General features: G+C 51.1%; 7 protein-coding genes across 7 annotated transcripts; 5 read left to right on the plus strand and 2 right to left on the minus strand.

The window, feature by feature from the left end:
• Positions 1-348: 348 nt before the first annotated feature.
• On the plus strand, positions 349-1,235 carry POX_b02938 (uncharacterized protein; the record flags this gene model as incomplete). Its single annotated transcript, XM_050111845.1, has 3 exons — positions 349-671; positions 731-991; positions 1,145-1,235. The coding sequence occupies 3 exons, from the start codon at positions 349-351 to the stop codon at positions 1,233-1,235; spliced, it is 675 nt and encodes a 224-aa protein (XP_049972191.1).
• Positions 1,236-1,464: 229 nt separating this feature from the next.
• Positions 1,465-2,717, minus strand: POX_b02939 (U3 small nucleolar RNA-associated protein 6; the record flags this gene model as incomplete). Its single annotated transcript, XM_050111846.1, has 2 exons — positions 1,465-2,550; positions 2,628-2,717. The coding sequence occupies 2 exons, from the start codon at positions 2,715-2,717 to the stop codon at positions 1,465-1,467; spliced, it is 1,176 nt and encodes a 391-aa protein (XP_049972192.1).
• A 291-nt stretch (positions 2,718-3,008) lies between these two features.
• Positions 3,009-6,352, plus strand: POX_b02940 (Protein cwh43; the record flags this gene model as incomplete). The annotated part of the gene is made up of 7 exons (XM_050111847.1): positions 3,009-3,047; positions 3,112-3,658; positions 3,740-3,866; positions 4,074-4,158; positions 4,214-4,259; positions 4,316-6,126; positions 6,194-6,352. 7 exons carry the CDS (start codon positions 3,009-3,011, stop codon positions 6,350-6,352), a joined length of 2,814 nt encoding a protein of 937 aa, XP_049972193.1.
• Positions 6,353-7,612: 1,260 nt separating this feature from the next.
• POX_b02941 (uncharacterized protein) lies at positions 7,613-8,740 on the plus strand (the record flags this gene model as incomplete). Its single annotated transcript, XM_050111848.1, has 1 exon — positions 7,613-8,740. The coding sequence occupies one exon, from the start codon at positions 7,613-7,615 to the stop codon at positions 8,738-8,740; it is 1,128 nt and encodes a 375-aa protein (XP_049972194.1).
• A 1,430-nt stretch (positions 8,741-10,170) lies between these two features.
• Positions 10,171-13,296, plus strand: POX_b02942 (uncharacterized protein; the record flags this gene model as incomplete). Its single annotated transcript, XM_050111849.1, has 2 exons — positions 10,171-10,319; positions 10,389-13,296. The coding sequence occupies 2 exons, from the start codon at positions 10,171-10,173 to the stop codon at positions 13,294-13,296; spliced, it is 3,057 nt and encodes a 1,018-aa protein (XP_049972195.1).
• Positions 13,297-13,664: 368 nt separating this feature from the next.
• On the minus strand, positions 13,665-15,212 carry POX_b02943 (uncharacterized protein; the record flags this gene model as incomplete). Its single annotated transcript, XM_050111850.1, has 2 exons — positions 13,665-14,513; positions 14,604-15,212. 2 exons carry the CDS (start codon positions 15,210-15,212, stop codon positions 13,665-13,667), a joined length of 1,458 nt encoding a protein of 485 aa, XP_049972196.1.
• A 705-nt stretch (positions 15,213-15,917) lies between these two features.
• On the plus strand, positions 15,918-17,567 carry POX_b02944 (uncharacterized protein; the record flags this gene model as incomplete). Its single annotated transcript, XM_050111851.1, has 1 exon — positions 15,918-17,567. The coding sequence occupies one exon, from the start codon at positions 15,918-15,920 to the stop codon at positions 17,565-17,567; it is 1,650 nt and encodes a 549-aa protein (XP_049972197.1).
• Positions 17,568-18,509: the final 942 nt, after the last annotated feature.

The raw sequence follows: 18,509 nt of genomic DNA on the forward strand, positions 1-18,509 counted from the left end.
CTTCCGCCCGGAAAGGATCAATGATAGGTTCCGCACGAAGGTTCTAGCCTCAGGGGGTCCATCTCGGGCTAGAACCGACCCCAATCTCCAAGCCCCATTCCGATGCATAGTGAGGCCAACCAAACTCGGAAAACCCCCTCGCCCTGGACTCTTATCCAATTTCCCACCCTTTTCCACGGGACATGCCCCCAAACAACGGCGCTTTGAACAGTTGCAACCACCAGCCACACTCCTATTCGACTGTTCCTCCCACGCGCTATTCAAAGTGTTCGCCTCAGGCATTCAGCTGTCAGACCTTGGAACGTGCTGTTGCACGAGAGCATTCAAACATCAGATTTGCCCTCTCAAATGCTGCTTCGACCGCAATTCGTTGCGCATCTCTCGAGGCGACACTCACCGTCTCTCTTTCCTTTACGTATCATTGCGCCTGGCCCCTACAGCCAGGCGGCAAAATTTGCGTCCTCAAGGTCATCTGACCCTCCCGACCCTCAGGATGTCGAGCTAGCCAGAACGTGGCTGCAAGCCTTCCAGTCCGGCGTGCAGTCCATTCCCCGCCAGCTCGGCCAGATTTCCTTCAGCCGTTCAAGTGGCCCTGGCGGTCAAAACGTGAACAAGTCGGTGCAAGCCCGATCCACTTCCACAGGTCCCCTGTCCCCCTATCAAATCTCTCTGTTTGTGCCATGTATCGTGGGCTGACCGTGAGGGTGGTTCATCGCGGGAATGCCATTAGGGTCAATTCAAAAGCTACCTTAAAAGTACCTCTGTCCGCGCTGCTTCCTCTGGTGCCGCGCTTGCTCCATCCCCCACTGCGGGCCTCGCGCTTTGCGACCGAACGGTCGCAGACGCTGGTCATTCAGTCGGATGAATCGAGACAGCAGTCGGCCAACGTGGAGGCATGTTATGAGAAGCTGAATCAGCTTCTAATCAGCTCGGCAAAGGAGATGATCCCCGGTGAGACTTCTCAGGCACAGAGGGACCGCGTGACTAAATTGTAGGCCCACCTCAACACTAGAAAACCCCCCCGCTTGTTCCTTCGAGTTTCCTATTCCAGCGCAAGTCTCTATTTTAGGGAACGAGCTCGGGAACACCTCTCCCGTCCCAAACACACAGCAGTGATGGGACAATTCTGACCGACCGTGTACAGACAGCGCGCTCAAAACGAATCTCGGCTGCAGTCCAAAAAGTTCCACAGCAGCAAGAAGAGTAACCGCCGTGGCGGTAAATACGACGACTAAGGGTGGGGAAGATCATCGGACTGGGGCTTGAACAAAGATCCGCGAACGCGGCAAAAGGAAAGCCTTGTATTATGAACAACACTATATACTTCATGTGAACTAGTCTTTTTTTCAGAGACTCTTAATCCAAGCCCGACCATAAACGCCACAATGAGGATGATGATGATGTGCAGAGAAGATAAATGCCCAAAAAAACGCCTGACAAGCATAAGACATGAAGACTTTGGTTTCACTTGGCCAGTGCACGTTCTGCAGAGCGAAGGGTGGCCTCGATGACCTTTTTCAACGCAGCGTCAAGGGTCTCGACATCAGCGAGAGGTCGCAGCCAAGCCACCACTTCTCGGGCCAGATCCTGAGTCAGGGCTGACTCCCTCAGGCGAGCAAGCGAAGTACCGAAAGCCCGCGGGAATGTCGCAGATGTGACATCAACACCAGCCGTAGGCAGCTTGATATAACAGATTTGCGCACGGGGACTTGTGGGTGAGTGGGTCCGCATGGTGTTGACCACGTGCTCTTCAATCTTCAGGAAACATGGAGTCTCACTGAACTCCAATACCATGTCGTAAAACTCAGCACCGAAGCGATCGTCATACTGGAACTGCTTCATAGCGGCGTCAAAGATCGTGAGGGGAATGGCCCCAGTAAGCGCGGGTGTTGAGTTCAAGTTTGATAGCGCTTGCTGGTCAACTTCGCCATCATTTCTCGTAGGATTTATATCCTCAGCAGTAATGGCCGGTAACGCGATCATGTCGCCTCCCATATCGTCATCGGGAACTTCAACCTGCACCGGCCGCTCCTCGTCCAGTCCCAGAATCCGTTGACGTGCGACCAATTTGGCAATGTAGATCAGCTCCAACTTGGCGTACTGGATCCATAATTTCCTCGAATTTTTACAGAATCGGAGACCGCGCTGCATGTAACCGCGTGCCTGTGACATGTCTGCATGGTCATCCAGCGCATACTTGGCGGCGTAGACCCAGAGCTCAGCGCTCGTTGGGTGGAAACGCAGGGCATCTGTGAAGATGATAGAGAGCTTCTTGTTTGCCTTTTGTTTTCGCGCGTATTCAATGTATTGAATCCAAAGGTTGAGATCCCCGTGGAATTTGCGCGTCGCTCGATCGAGAATGAAGTAGATCCGCCGTTGACCGTTGTGGCCAACTGCCCGAATTCCCATCCGTTTCACTCGCTTCTTCCGAAGCATATCAAGGTTCAACTCGTATTCGAAATATCGAACAAAGTCGATAGGAGCCGCACCACGTGCATTGAGTTTGTGTTCGAAGTCGGAGCGCTTTTTGATGATGGAGGTAATTTCATCCTAAAATGCTGTCAGGAAACAAGGCCGAAGCAACGGAGAATCGAGACAAAGGCTCATGAGGAGGTATCAGGACATACTTTCGTAAATATCTTCTTCCGCTCATATTCTCTGAGCTCGGGCACCGACTGCTCGAGGAAGAATCGAGCCTTATCTGTAGCGGCGGACATGGTTGACGTCGTGACTTACTGGAGAGGAAAAAAAAAGTTGTCGGCATCCCGCATGGACCAAAGCACCGACCACCACAACTGCGCTAAGCCACATCCGGTTAGAAAACAAGGCCAACCTGTCAATGTAAACTTGGACGGGGGCACCGGTGCATCCGATTGTTTCTCTTTCTTCAGGGGTCTTGACTCTGTGTACCTCGTCATTCTCTTTGCTTTCATTTCTCCACATTCGTTTCAACGTCATTATATCTGGTCGAGTTTCTCGGGGGACAGGGAACATTTCTTCGCGCCGCAATGGCACCTAGATTCAAGGATGGTGACGCGGTGGTTGCCGTACGTGGCTTGACACAGTGTTCAGATTGTCCGGCTGATGCTGACCTAGGTGTTTGACTTTTAGATCAACGGCAAATGGATCTCATGGACACATACTGTCTTCGCGTATGCCGCATTCCTGAGTGCATTGGTCGTGGGCTGCTTGCTGCATTATCACAAGATTGTCCAAAATGAACACTACGGCTACCCCGATGAGTGGTTTCCATCTGTCTCCGCCACGATCGGTGATCGATATCCCGAGCGATCTTTTTTCCAGGTCTTCATCGCCATCACTTCCGGACCTCGCTTCGCTCTTGTTTTCTTGTGGTACATCCTTACCGCACGCCCGAATTCGGCCTTGCCCAAGATTGTTGCAGGTGTGGGCGTTTTCCGAACCTTGACATGTGGCGGATGGACCTATGTCACGTCTACCGACGATCATGACTGGCACGATATTTTTATGATCTCTTATTTGGTCGCTACTCTGCCATGGACGCTTGGCTGTCTTGCGCTCAGCCCCAACAATCGGCGGGCTGTCAAATACCGCAAGATCATGGCCGGCCTCTTCTTCGGAACCCTGGTGCCTTTGATTTACTACTTCATCCAACATAAGGTCCACAAAGTTGCGGGAGGTACGTGACACCAGGATCACTGGAACAAGACCCCAACACGACTTCTTTGCTCGTGAGTTTCTAACTGGTACTTCTAATTAGCATACACGCGATACGCCTTCTTCGAGTGGTCCCTGATCTTGTTCGATGTCGGTTTCGACGCTATTACCGTGCTCGACTTTGAAGGGTTTGAGATTGTCGTCCGGGACACAAAGGGAGTGAGCAGAGGGTATGTACCTTGGCTTCCAAAATGAGACTTAGCACAAATGTAAAGTGCCACAAGTTTCATATGGCCATGGGAAACGACCATTTCTAAAGTTGCCATCGACTCGATTTAGACAATTGAAAACAACTGCGGACGCTGTCCTTGAAAAAAAGTGCGTGCATCCCCGAGTAGGTCCTTTTTGGCCCCAATGGAGGCTAACATGTAGTATAGGAAGGGCAAAGCTGTGGGTAACACATTCGGCGAGGGTTTCTTCTGGACCGAGATCGTCGATGCTGCCGCAGACGTCTACAATGGGGTATGTTCACTGATTGCGGAGCTTCACTGCCTCATGTGCTGATGATATATGTCAGTTCGTTTTCTGGACTGTTGTGACTGGGTTGCCAGTGCTCGTGTGGTGTGAGTGATTTCTGGTTTGGTATTCTTATGTCGAGTAGAATGCTTACTTTTTACAGATTTCCCCCTCTGGCATATGGGAATCTCTGGCTACGAGGTCGCAATCACGGCTGTCATTTCTCCGTTCTTCCTTGCTATCCCTTCTTTACGGCAGCTTGCTGTCAGGAACTTGCGCCTCCTTCATCTGGTTTCGCTCTCTGGTCTCCTGGCCTATAAGTTCCAGGACCCAGCGAACCGTCTTTTCGTGACCACTTTCTCACTGGCTGTGACTTGCACGGCTTGGACTGCTACTTTCTTTTCAGAGCGAGCCAACGCCCCTCGCTTGGAGTCACGCATATTGGCCTGGGGCATTGGATTGATTATGTCTGTCATCGCCAAATTCGCCTGTGCGACAAATAACCCCCTGTGGCCAATCATGCACGGTGAGAATGGTGGCTGGAACAAGGTTGGTCTTTTCCTCGCCGTTTTTGCTGTCTTGCGCTCCCAACGTCCGGGAACTACTAGCAGCGGTGACTATCTACCCTCTGGCGGCAAGAAGGGCTCTGCTGTCCTGGCTGGCCTGGGCTTTGGAGGTCTGATGTTCATGATCGTGTCTCTCTTGACCGACTCCAGCACCATGATCTCTTGGGTGTGGGAGGGCTATCCCGTCCGTGGACCCATCGCCGTGCCTCATGGGGCTGTCACTATTTTCGTGATGGGTGCCGGTCTTGTCTACGGTGTTTTCAATCCTGCGATCGCTGGTACCTGGACTGCTTATGGCCTTGGATCCGTTGGTGCAGCTCTTTTGACTTACTATCACCACTGGACTGGATTCTACGGCGGACTTGCCCTCGCCTTCTACATCATGGCTGTCTCTCCAGTTCTCATCAGCTCCTGCGTGCGTCATGGTCCAGCCAGCACTTTTGGTCTGGGCTTGCTTTTATACGTCTTCCTCCTGCTTTTCCACGTCTGGGTTGTTGCGTACGCTTTTGTTCCAGGTGGTCCTCTTGTGCGTGAGCACACCGACTGGCTTATGATGACAACCATGCTCGCTATCGGCGCTGGTGTTTTCTCTGCCGCCACAACCAACTCAGGCCGCTCATCTCGCAAAAAGCCTCTGAGCCCCAACAGCAAACGTCAGCGCTCCTACTACATCTACGTTCTGGCAGCACTTCAATTGCTGTCTGTCTCTGTCGCATATTTGCGCTTCCCGACCAACGACTATGTTTCCCACCACAAGGAAGACAAGGTTGTCACCGCCGGTATCTGGACCGTCCACTTTGGTCTCGACAATAACATGTGGGCTGCTGAGCGCCGCATGCGAGATGTTCTGGGTGAGCTCGAGCTTGATGTAATTGGCTTCCTCGAATCTGATAACCAGCGCATCATCATGGGTAACAAGGATGTGACCCAATATATCGCTGAGGACCTTGGTTACTACGTGGACTTCGGCCCTGGACCCAACAAGCATACTTGGGGCTCGGCGTTGCTGTCCAAGTTCCCCATCCTCAATTCTACTCACCACCTGCTTCCTTCTCCTGTTGGTGAGCTGGCGCCGGCAATTCATGCCACCTTGGACATGTATGGTGAGATGATCGACGTTGTGGTCTTCCACTCGGGCCAGGAAGAAGACCCCGAGGATCGCCGTCTCCAGACTGAGTATTTGTCAAAGCTCATGGGATCATCTCCTCGTCCCCTCATTCTTCTCAGCTACCTGGTCACCAAGCCACTGGAGGGTAACTACAACACCTATGTCAGCGAGCTGAGCGGTATGAAGGATATCGATCCTACTGACTGGGATCGTTGGTGCGAGTACATTCTTTACAAGAAATTGAAGCGTACTGGTTATGCTCGTATTAGCCGTGACACGATTACCGATACTGAGATCCAGGTTAGTAAAGACTCGATGCCTGTCACTCAATTTACCTCACTGGGATATGAACTGACTTTTGCAACAGGTCGGCAAATTCGTCATCGGCGAGCCTGAGTCCGAGGAGGAAGTTCGTGTGTCTGAGGACCAGGTCCCCGTTGGTCGCCGCTTCCCAGCGCTCTTCCGCGGTGAAGGTGTCCGTGGTCACCGGTACCATGTCTTCGACGAGCCTAGGTATTGGCAGTAAACCTGAAACCCTCTTGAGCTTGGAAAATTCAGGCCCCTTTATTTCTCATGAATATGAACTGTGGGGATACTCGTGAGAGGCGATATTTTGTTGGATTCTTATAAGAGGACTACCTCTGAGTCTGTAGCCGGGCTTCCTTCACTGATGGGGATTCCACTGTTCCTTTTCTCTCTTTGCTTCCAAAATCAGAGGCTTGATTTTCTTTGTAAATTAATGCCCGCAAGCCCAGGACAAACCTTGACGGCTCTCCAATGACAAATTAATTATTGCTACTGTTCCAAATTACCCGTTCTGATCAAAGTTCGGGTAGTGTTCGTGCTGCTTTCTAGCCAGATCTCTTTGATCTGGCATTATCAACCTTACCTTTTAGCTATTCTGTCAACTGACATGTCCCTGGGAAAGAAAACTTTTGGTGGGTAGGTAGGGCAAAGTCCAGTCTAGTTCTTAATATTTGGGCCGACACGCCTCTGCAGATGTGCGAGTCCCATCAATCCTACCATCAAGCTCACCATAATACCATTGATGAGGCCGGCTTTTTTTTTCTTCTAGGGAACACACCAAGTCAGCCATTTCAATCAGAATAGAAAGTCTCCCTTCGATTAGAATTCTTTACCGCTACATCCAAAGTCCAAGAAGACTGCGCGCAATGTGGGTATGGCTTGTGTCTCTGCATAGTAGGAGTCTCAAGACACCCAACTTTACCCACTGCTGTCCGAAATCCGCAAAAAAAAATGTTTCGGAAAGTACTTGTTTTGATGCCCCATCGGGCATTGTCCTTAGTATCAGCACTGGTAAGTACAGAAACTCGTTCGCCCCACCCTATCTACGTCCATTTGCGCGGGACTCAGGTTGGCTCACTGGCCGACTTCGGCGAATCCAAGGTGGTGACTGCGAGTAGGTCCTATAACAAAGAAAGGTCAGCATTTTGGATTTCCCCGAGACTGACTGGTGACCAAGATTGGTTGGAGATTGAAGCCAACCCTAGGTGAGCTGGTTTGAAGACAAAGGGTCTATTTTCTTCGAGCGCACAGGCTACAGAGCCATGTGCCTCTCTCTTTGTTCAAGTCGTACGCTGTCAATTTTAAATCGACACAGCCCCCATGGTACCCTCTTGAGCACATTTTCCTCACTGATAGTTACAAAAAGCGCTTTCCCCAGTTTTACTGCGCTGTCATCCAACATTTTTCTTGCGAGACAAGGTGTTACTTTTTTGAGAACGTGCATCTGATATCGAAGTCTGCATATCCTTTGAGCCTCAAGATGACTCGACGCCAAACGCGATCGATGACCGCCGCAGCCTTGAAAAAAGCTCGTGCAAATTCAGACAATACAAACCTTACCACCAAAAGTGATCTGACAGAGACATCACCCATCAAGAGGCGAAAGCTCAAAAAGACCAAGCCTGTTGCTAGCGTCGCCCCCAAGGAGAAAACCCCGGATACCGATGCGCATGTCTCGGTCATACTCGACTCCCCTCAAAAATCGAGTCTCAATGCGGCAGAGCTACACTATCCTCTACCGACTAAGTTGGTGTCAAACTTACCGAGGATTTACTTTGGACACACTGCGGCTTTCCCACGCTGGATCACCATTATTGACACTCGGCAACCGGGCGAAGATCTTGGAAAAGATCTGATCCGGACCCACGCTGACCAGACTGTCATTTCAGGCTTACGACCGGGATCAGAAGTGAATGCGTATGATCCAAAAGTTGGTCTTGCTGGCCTCGAATGGGTACTCGAGCCTGGCCCAGCTTCTGCATGGGGGGGTTTCACCAGGGAGAGGCTTGAGAGGCTCGCACATGATCAGCTCTGCGAGGCATTGAGATGCCCGACCACTTGTCTTCGATTACGAGCCATGTGCAGAGAGCAGCATAGAGACGCTATTGCCAACGTCGCTAATCCACTGCCTCCGGCACCGCAATGGCATCTTGCAGGACCTGCTGCACGAGGACGGCTTGCGGATCGAATTCAAGCCGCAGGACACCGGCTTCTTGAAGACAGTCGGTCACGAAGGGACGAAGGGCTATATAACCGTCCCGAGCTTGGCTACCGTTCAGAGAAGAATGAAATTCAACAAAATGGCGACAAATATACGCAAATGGTTTCAATTATGAGAAGAAACATGAAGGGGACGCTGGGTCCCCCGAGTCATCAAGATCACTCACTTGATCCTTTCCAGTTGGAGGAGGGCGAGAAGACTGAAGCCAAGGATAACCTCAACAATCTCAAACAAGAATCAGCGACCAGGTCAACGGTCCCAGAGACGACAGTGGTGGTGATTCCGAACACGAAACGAGTGAGAGGGAAAAGAGGGTTGAGCTACGCATCTCGGGTTGCTCAGACATGGGTGACCAAAGGTCAACCGAGACGACTGCAGCGAAGCTAACTCTTCAAGCTGGTAAGTGAAACAGAGATTTTTCATGTCCCAGTCACCACCGCTCAATCAATTTAAGCTTGTCTTTACACGATTCTGTTGCTTCGCAGGCTGATGATCTGTGGCAAAAATCTCAATGATCAACAATGTTCTTCTGGCATGTTGACCACGTTGTCGGCCATCACTGCCCTTTCATGTTTTTACCATTCTACGTTCTTCCCCTTCGGATTTCATCTTCTTTTACCTTGTTCCCCATTTTCGAAAAAAAAGAAAAAATTGTGAATCCCCCGTTGCAAGAAACATGAGCGGAATCTCATGACCATTCCTGAATTTACAATGACAGTATCAAGCTAAAGACTCTACAAAATAGGTCACAGGGCACAAGCGAAGAAGCGTGCCACTCGCAGAGCTAGCAACAAAAGTCCAGCTCATGTACTCAAACCGGGTCCAAGTCATCAGCAACAGTGCCAGAACACTGCCAAGCCTCCTGACACAGATGAACTTTCCAAGATCTTGGGCGCTGCCGCACAGAATAAAGATGAAGCCTCCAGATAATTTCAAATATGCAATGAAATTGTGGACAACCCTGTGACGCGACAAAGACACTTCCCTTGTGTCGAAACTTTTCGGCGGATTCGAACCTGGGCCGGGGCTCGAATGCCAGAGGCCGTGTCAGCGACTGTGAAAGCTGAGTATTCCCAGGTTCCCACGGCCACAAGACCTTTCACAAGCTTGAGGTCGCAAGTGACACGGGGGAAAAGGACCACGCTTATGAAAAGAAGAACTCGAGTGTCTAAGCGCCAGGCGCCTTGAATCGTCATTCTGTCGCCATGAAGTTTTGCAAAGTCGCAGTCGACAGCTATAGTCGGTATTGTCAGACCACAATGGATGGATGTCGAGGGTCACACTGGAAGCGACCATCTCTAGCCAGCTCGGCGATGGGCCCCTCAGCATTGAAAATCCTTGGGAAGGGTTATTGGAGAATAAGACTGATTTTATTTTTTTGTTGATTTGAATTTATTTAGCGTTCACCTCCCTATTTCTCTAATGGCAACGGTTTGATTTTCTCCAAAGGGTTGCAGCATATACATGCTAGTCATTATCTGCGAATGGATACCTAGTGCGGAAGCCCCCGATATTGCGTAGTTCTTTCTGTGTCCCGTGACTTGAGCTTGACGTACAAACAACACAAACATTTCGCGACTTGACAAGAGCAGCTTTGAATGAACAGCCGCCGAAAGCCCAATTACGATAGCTAAGAGGTTCATTTTCTTGCCTCTTCACCACTGTCTTCGGGCCCGGGGATCCAATCTGCCAAGCGACATGAGAAGCTGGCCTAGTTTTGGACCGCAACCCTGGTAATCGGTTCGCTCGCGCGTTAGATCGCGAGATACCGTTAGTTCACCTACGCCTGCTCCCGTTTCCAACGGTCAACAGGCGAGATGTTCACCTTCACCCCGTTGCTCGGGGCTCAGTCCTCAGATTCAAGAGCCTCGCAGTCTATTCTTGAGCTGGACGGTGGAATTAAGATTCTCATCGACGTAGGATGGGATGACTCGTTTGACACTCGTGACTTGGTTGAACTCGAGAAGTAAGCTCCAGTTGTTCGCCCAGACGTGATGGGGTGGATTGTCCAGACTAATCATAAGATTACGCTCAGGCATATTCCAACACTCTCTCTGATTCTCCTCACACACGCGACCCCGGCTCATATCGGTGCTCTGGTCCATTGCTGTCGGACGTTTCCTCAGTTCACCCAGATCCCAATTTATGCGACAAGTCCAGTGATCGCATTCGGTCGAACTTGCTTGCAAGACCTTTACTCATCATCGCCACTTGCAGCCACTTTCCTTCCAAAATCATCGATCTCAGAGTCCAGCGCATCGTCGGTACCTTCTGCAGGTGGCTCAACGGCAGAAGCTGATGAGAGTTCCGAAGCCACCGGCAGCTCGGGACGAATCCTTCTTCAGGCACCTACGACTGAGGAGATTGCGAGATACTTTTCGCTCATTCAGCCTCTCAAATACTCTCAGCCCCATCAGCCTCTTCCGTCTCCCTTTTCGCCGCCTCTCGATGGCCTCACTCTCACGGCCTATAACGCAGGACATACGGTTGGAGGAACAATATGGCACATTCAACATGGGATGGAGTCTATTGTATACGCTATGGACTGGAACCAGGCACGAGAAAGCGTCGTAGCAGGTGCTGCATGGTTTGGTGGTTCTGGTGCAAGCGGCACGGAAGTCATCGAGCAGCTGCGAAAGCCGACGGCCCTCATCTGCAGCACGAAGGGGGCCAGTAAGCTGGCAGTGTCTGGGGGTCGGAGGAAAAGAGATGATCTGCTGCTTGACATGATTCGGAGCAGTTTGGCAAAAGGTGGCACTGTTCTTATCCCGACCGATACAAGCTCTCGTGTTCTTGAATTGGCATACGCTCTTGAGCACGCTTGGCGCGCCGCATCAAGTGACGACAGGGGCGATGTTCTGAAGGGCGCCGGACTGTACCTGGCCGGAAGAAAAGTCAATACCACAATGAGGCTTGCTAGGAGTATGCTTGAGTGGATGGACGAGAACATCGTGCGCGAGTTCGAGGCAGCCGAAGGCGCTGACGGAGTAACGGGCCAAAAGGCCGGTGGGCAAGGGCAAGACAAGGGAGCCGGCAAAGGCGTCGGCCCTTTCACGTTCAAGCACCTCCGAACCATCGAGCGTAAGAAGCGCCTCGAAAAGCTTCTGGCCCAAGAGGGGCCCAAGGTCATTCTCGCCTCCGACACCTCTCTCGCCTGGGGATTCTCCAAAGAGTCTCTTCGGCAAATCGCCGATGGTCCTAATAACCTCCTTCTAATGACCGAGTCTTTCCGCGAAGAGATGCGAGAAGACACCAAGGAGCCTGCTGGTACAGTGTCGCTTGGGAAAACGATATGGCAATGGTACGAAGAACGCAAAGATGGAGTTGCTCTCGAGCAAGGACCAGATGGAGAATTACTCGAGCAGGTTCACAGTGGGGGTAGGGAGCTGGCATGGACAGAAGTGCAGCGTGTACCTCTCGACACAAGAGATCAACTGCTCTATCAGCAATATTTGGCAACCAAGCGCCAGCTTCAAGATACTTCACAGGCACGAGGACAAGAAGGCCTTGAAAACGTTGCCGATGCACTAGACGATCGGTCTAGCTCTACCTCTTCCGAAGAGTCCGACTCGGAGCAGCAAGGCAAAGTCCTTAACTTTTCAACCACGCTGGCGCACTCAAATCGGAGCAAACTAGCCTTGACTGACGAGGATCTTGGTATCAACATCTTGTTGCGGCGGAAAAATGTTTATGACTATGATGTTCGAGGCAAAAAAGGCCGCGAGCGTATGTTCCCATATGTTACCACGCGCAAGAAGGGTGACGAGTATGGAGAATTTATTCGGCCGGAAGAATACCTCCGTGCTGAGGAACGCGAGGAAATCGACATGCAACAAAGACAGTCCGATGCGCACACTAGGCCGGGCCAAAAGAGGCGATGGGATGAAACGGCTGGTTCTGGCGCACGGCAAACATCCGACAACATTCGAGCCCGAAAGCGTCAAAATCCCGTCAATGGCCAAAACGGTGGAGCTGGGGCCGATGATGAACTTAGTCTTGCATCTGAGGGTGAAGCTGCTGAGCTGGCTGGGTCGTCAGAAGACGAGGCCGATGCGGAGTCATTCGAAGGCCCCGCAAAAGCGCTTTATCGCAAGGAGACAATCACAATTCATGCGCGCCTTGCATTTGTGGACTTCATGGGCTTGCATGATAAGCGCAGTCTGGAAATGCTGATCCCCTTGATCCAGCCGCAAAAACTCATTCTGGTTGGTGGCATGAAGGACGAAACCCTGGCTTTGGCGGAAGAGTGCAAGAAGCTGCTCACAGTCAAAGCAAGCCCCGATGCTTCGACCACTAGCACTGACGCTGCTGCGATCATTTTCACCCCTGTGAATGGAGAGGGCATTGATGCCAGTGTCGACACGAATGCCTGGACTGTTAAATTGAGCAACAGTCTCGTAAGACGCCTGCATTGGCAACATGTTCGAAGTCTCGGTGTCGTGGCGCTCACGGCGCAGCTTCGAGCGCCGGACAGCTCTGCAGACCACCAAGGGTCCGATGCGGACCCCGCCGGGAAGAAGATCAAGTTGGCAGGCGATCAAGCAGCAGGGTCTGCAGAGATTCCCTCGACCGGGGTTCCCGCAGCTGGCGCAGATGACCGGGTTGTCGAGAAAACGGACTTGGTTCCCCTGCTTGACACTTTGCCGGTTAGTATGGCAGCTGGTACAAGGTCTATGTCGCGTCCTCTTCACGTCGGCGATCTCCGGCTCGCCGACCTGCGGAAACTCATGCAAGCGGCCGGTCACACCGCGGAGTTTCGAGGTGAAGGAACGCTTCTTATCGACAAGTCAGTGGCGGTGCGCAAGTCGGGTACCGGTAGGATTGAAGTCGAGGCTGCTGCTCAAGCCGCTGCAAACCAGGCGACCTTGGGCCGAGGTGCCGGAAGCTTCTTGGCTGTGAAGAAAAAGATATACGAAGGTCTGGCTGTCGTTTCAGGAAACTAGGCTCTGCTGCTGGTACAGAATGTACTTTTACATACTTGAAACCTTGCCTTTGGCCTATAATAGATAGAATAAAGCGATGAAATGAAAACTAAATATCAGAATCCCACTTGAGGTAATGATAACCTATCTTTCTAGACCCCAGCTCAATTGGAACCTGACTTGGACATTTGGACTCGCGATGGAAGCATGGAGGGAGGCACAAGCTGCCCATCAAGGCCAGAAGACGGATGGAGGTGGAGTGCGCATGCATCCATCCATCCCTCAGCACCTGGCATCTATTTTACACATGATTGATGGAGACAAACTTCTTATTTCGCATTATAATTTTTCGTGCTCTGTTTCATTATCTGGAGACATTTATATTGCACCTAGGGCTTCGTAGCAGCAAATTTCCCAGATCCCAGAATGTCCCCGTCTTCGGTCTTCCCGCTCAAAGCTCGATCAATGCGGTATTGAGACGTCTGGAACAGCCGAGGCATAGCTGTCTGCTCAAATGGAATATCATCGACAATCATCCGCGCAAGTTCCTTGGCTGACAGCCAAATGACCGGCATGCCGTGACCATTGAATCCTGCCAGAATGTACTGGTCATCCCCTCCGGGGACCGTGCCGATGTGGGGGTTTGAGTCATATGAGTATCCCATCACACCCGTCCAGATTTTGTCGATCTTGGCTCCGGAGTCTTCCCATCCGCGATAGGTCTTTTGCATGTAATCATTGTAGTAGTCCTTTGCAGAATCAATGAGAACACTGTCGTCCACGTTGTCGTACCATTGATCCTCGTGCTTTCGGAAGATAGCAGCAGCTCCTCCGACGACAATGCTGCCGTCGGCCCGTGGAATGAGGTAGGAGAGAACATTGTCCTCTGTACGGTTGATATAGGAGTTGTTGAGAAGAGGGGCCGTTACACCCTCTGGCACGGTGATGCGACAGCAGATGCCCTTGCATGGGACAATATTCTTCTTGTATTGTGGGAGGAGACCGGAGACGTACGCATTGTTGGCGTAGACGACTTTGCCAGCGTGCATCTTGCCCCGAGGGGTCTCGACGACGAAACCGCCCTGCGCGTCGGCGCTTACTGAAGTAACGGGGGTGTTGGTTTGCAGGTTCACACCAGCGTCAACAATCAATTCCACCAGATGCATGATGAATTTGTAGGGCCACATGGTGCCAGCAGTAAAACTCGCACAGGCCTTGGCATCTTTCACGCCACAAATCTGAACAGAAGTCATCAGCACCACCTCGGTGGACTTTTTGGGGGGTCTTCGTCTTAATGCTCATCAGACGGACTCAGTCGATCGACTTACACCCTCCACATTATCACCCGTGTAAAAAGCGACATCCTCCATGTACTCCAGACCTTCGGCAGTCATTCTGTCATACACAGCTTTGGCCTTTTTGGCCGCATCTGCATTACACCAGACATCAATGGACCGGGTCAAGGTGAAATCGCAATCAATCTTCTCCTGCTCGACAGTCTTCTTCAAGGCGCGTAGATTTTGAATCTCAAATTCTGCAATCTCTGCTCCAGCCTGTGTACCCGCGCGATCCATATATGTAGGGATATGGCCGTAAAAGTCTGGCCTTGCATGGCCGCCGTTTCGACCCGTGGCTCCCGAGCAAGCTCCGCGGGCTTCGAGTATGGTGATGGACTTGTTGGAGTCGGCATAGTCTTTGATCAAATGATAGGCTGTCGCGACACCGGCATATCCGGCACCGATAATGACAATGTCGCTATGCTCTAGAAGCTCTTCGGTGGATCGGTGATTGTGAAGGCGGTGCTGCGATGTTTGCCAAAACGTCTCTCCCGGAATGCTGGTAGGCAGACATTTTGATGTCCCTGCAACGGGAGATGCAGTGGTGGAGCTGGACAAATCCCTGGTATGGGTGGGCAGGTCTTGCGTTCTGGCTGGCATATTGGTTATGAAAGGTAGACCACTAATGATATTCACGGAATGTCTTTTGGTATAGAGAGAGTGTGGCTGACCTGGGACCTAATTAAGTTTCTGGGCTCTTATCGTGGACTGCACGAATTTAGCAATTGATAGTCCGTTCCAACTCCATCAAACAGTCAGACTTGTGCGGGGAAATCGCGTGGTTCTCGATGTCATTACTAATTATCGCAACTGGCTGTAAGCCAGATCGCTCCAGATGATAATCTGATTATTCTTGATTTTCGTCCACTTTGGGTCCACCGGAGAACAACCGGACCGGAACTTCCCCATTGGGCACCGGCCCCCCAAAGCTTATCTTCTATACGACCACGCGGTCGATCAAGCCTCATTCTGTTGCTGTCTGTGTCCCACGAGAGAATATCCTCCGCAGAGGTGCGATAGACAACTGGATGGTCGTTGTATGTGCCGCCGCTGATATCTGGCCGGCACGAGCCCGGCCTTGAGAGACCAACCATCATCGAGCGATTATCAATGCCTTTTCGCCGAGGAGACTCGATCAATTGAATGGTCTTGATTGGTGCCCGACCTTCTGTCAAAGCGAATATGTTGAGCGTAGATGAAGCATAAACAACGTGGTGGCGCTGATCGCTTCTTTTAAATCCATGAAGATCTTCCCCTGAGAGTATCTAGCAAGGTCCTTTTTCTTCGACATCACCGCCTTCCACTATGTCGGATGACCAGAACATCCATGCTTCTTCTCTGGAAGAGAAGACCTTCAGTTACGACGCCAAAATGACAAAGACAGAAGATGTTGAGAACGCTGCAGGACAGCTAGAAGAGATTCATGAATTTCGACAAGGTCTCCACCAACGCCATATTCAAATGATCGCTCTGGCGGGCACCGTCGGAACAGGCTTGTTTCTCAGCTCAGGCCGCGCCATCGCCCACGCCGGTCCACTGGGTGCCTTTCTCGCCTATTCCATCATTGGTGCTGCGGTCTCAAGTGTGGTCTTTGGTGTCGGGGAGATGGGGTCTCTAGCGCCCCTGAACGGCGGTGTGATCCGATACGCGGCAGTCTTTGTGGACGAATCTCTCGCCTTTGCCAATGGATGGAATCAAGTCTATTCATATGCGACATCGATTCCATCCGAATTGGTTGCCTGCGCCGTTATTGTGGAGTTCTGGATCACCGTCAGCAGTGCCATCTGGATTGTTGTCTTTGGTCTTCTCATGGTCGTCACAGCTTTGGTGTTTGTTCGCATATACGGCGAACTCGAATTCGGATTCTCACTTCTCAAGATCATGCTGATCGTCGGAATCAACATCATGGCCCTTGTCATCACCTGCGGGGGCGGCCCCAATCACAAGACGATAGGATTTGAATACTGGAAAGCTCCCTATGGTCCTTTTGTTCAGTATCTTGATATTCCAGGCTCGCTTGGGCGATTCTTGGGCTTTTGGACCACATTCAGCAATGCCCTCTACGCATATTCCGGTATCGAAAATATCACCGTTGCGGCTGCCGAGACCAGATGCCCCAGACAGGCGATTCCCATGGCCGCGCGACGGATCTTCGTTCGTATCTTACTGTTCTACGTCATCACTATCTTCATGGTTGGGTTGGTCGTCTCTTCAGCAGACCCAGATCTTCTCAGATCCACTGGTACCGCGGCGCAGTCCCCCTTCGTCATCGCGGCACGAACGGCGGGCATCAAAATCGTCCCGTCCATTATCAACGCCGTGATTTTGACTTCGGCATGGTCGTCGGGCAACTCCAACATGCTCGGGGGCTCCCGAATCTTGTATGGAATGGCAGTTCAAGGGCACGCGCCCGCGGTTTTCAAGCGACTCAACCGATTCTCCATTCCATACGTCGCTGTCGCGTTCTACGGAGTCTTCATGGTTTTGGGATTCATGAGTCTCTCGGACGGGGCTGCTTTAGCCTTTGAATGGCTTCAGGACATTGTTTCCATCAGCACCATTGTCAATTGGATTATAATTCTGATTGTCTATCTCCGCTTCCTCTACGGCTGCAAGAAGCAGGGAATTGACCGACAAAGAGAATTGCCATGGGCTGCTCCCTTCCAGCCCTATGGGACTTGGATTTCTTTGGTTGTGTTCATTCTGCTTTTCCTGACTGGAGGTTACTCGACTTTCATGAAGGGCCATTGGAGTACAGAGACATTTATCTCTTCTTACTTTAATCTGCCCTTTATCATCGTCGTCTACTTTGGCTATAAATACTGGAAAAAGACGAAGATCATTCCTCTGGATGAAATTCCCATCCGATCTTTTATCGAGCATTGTCGTCAGAACCCTGAGCCCGAGCCCGGACCGAAGCGAGGTCTTCGGCGGTTGAATATACTTTGGTCTTGAAATGTGTATATAATCATGATAATGTATGGAAACTTTCTCTCCAACTTTAATCTATGGGTGATCCTCTGTATATCCACAGCAACAACGACGTCCAGTTTCTGTTTGTCTTTTCTCTTGGTACTCTGTGCAGAGCCTAATTAGAATTCTTGTGCTGAGCGTGTGGTCACTACCTACATCCGATGTAGTCTGTGGATGCCCGGGTAAGTGCAACTCATGCAAAACAGACTCGATGATTTCATAATCAACAAAGGAGTCTTGAGACCTCTATAATTTTTTTTTCACGTGTCCGCTGGAGAATAATGTCATTTTGACCTGGAACTGTAGTTCACCTACTTCCGAAGCAACGATCACATATAGAAAGCAATTCCATTGCGTCACTCCGCTGCATCGGAGGCAGATTTCAATCTGTAAAAGAGCCGAGATCGGGGGACCTGAGGGTGGAGAACCATAAGATCCGTGATCTCGAAGGACTTCATCAACCTCATATCTTATCTTCGATAGAAGAGGCCAGGTACCGCGCCGACTTTCCTACCCCATCGAACCCACTCAATTCATTCAGTTGTCCCATAACGAGACTCCGATGGAACCCGGACCGGACCTACTCAAAATGGACTAGTCAACCTGAAGCAGTAATCTCCACTTGTCCAATCCCCACACTGGCGATAGGAAGGACGATATGAGAATCGGAGGAGAGTCTCCGGTGCGGGGAGAACGTGGAGTCTGGAGGATGAGGATGGATTGGAACAGCGCGGTTTTAGACTAGTTTTGACTCCGATTTACATTCCGAACAGATGTTGCAGGTATATTTCGAGTGAATCCACGCGTTCTTGGAAGTGTTAAGCAAAAGTAGCGGACAAATAACTCAGTTCCTGGTCGAGCAACACTTCTCCCCGTCATCAAGTTCTGAAACTTTCACTACGATTCACATCTCGGCCTCGACTA

This window comes from Penicillium oxalicum, chromosome II, assembly GCF_001723175.1.
Source record: "Penicillium oxalicum strain HP7-1 chromosome II, whole genome shotgun sequence".
NCBI lineage: Eukaryota > Fungi > Ascomycota > Eurotiomycetes > Eurotiales > Aspergillaceae > Penicillium > Penicillium oxalicum.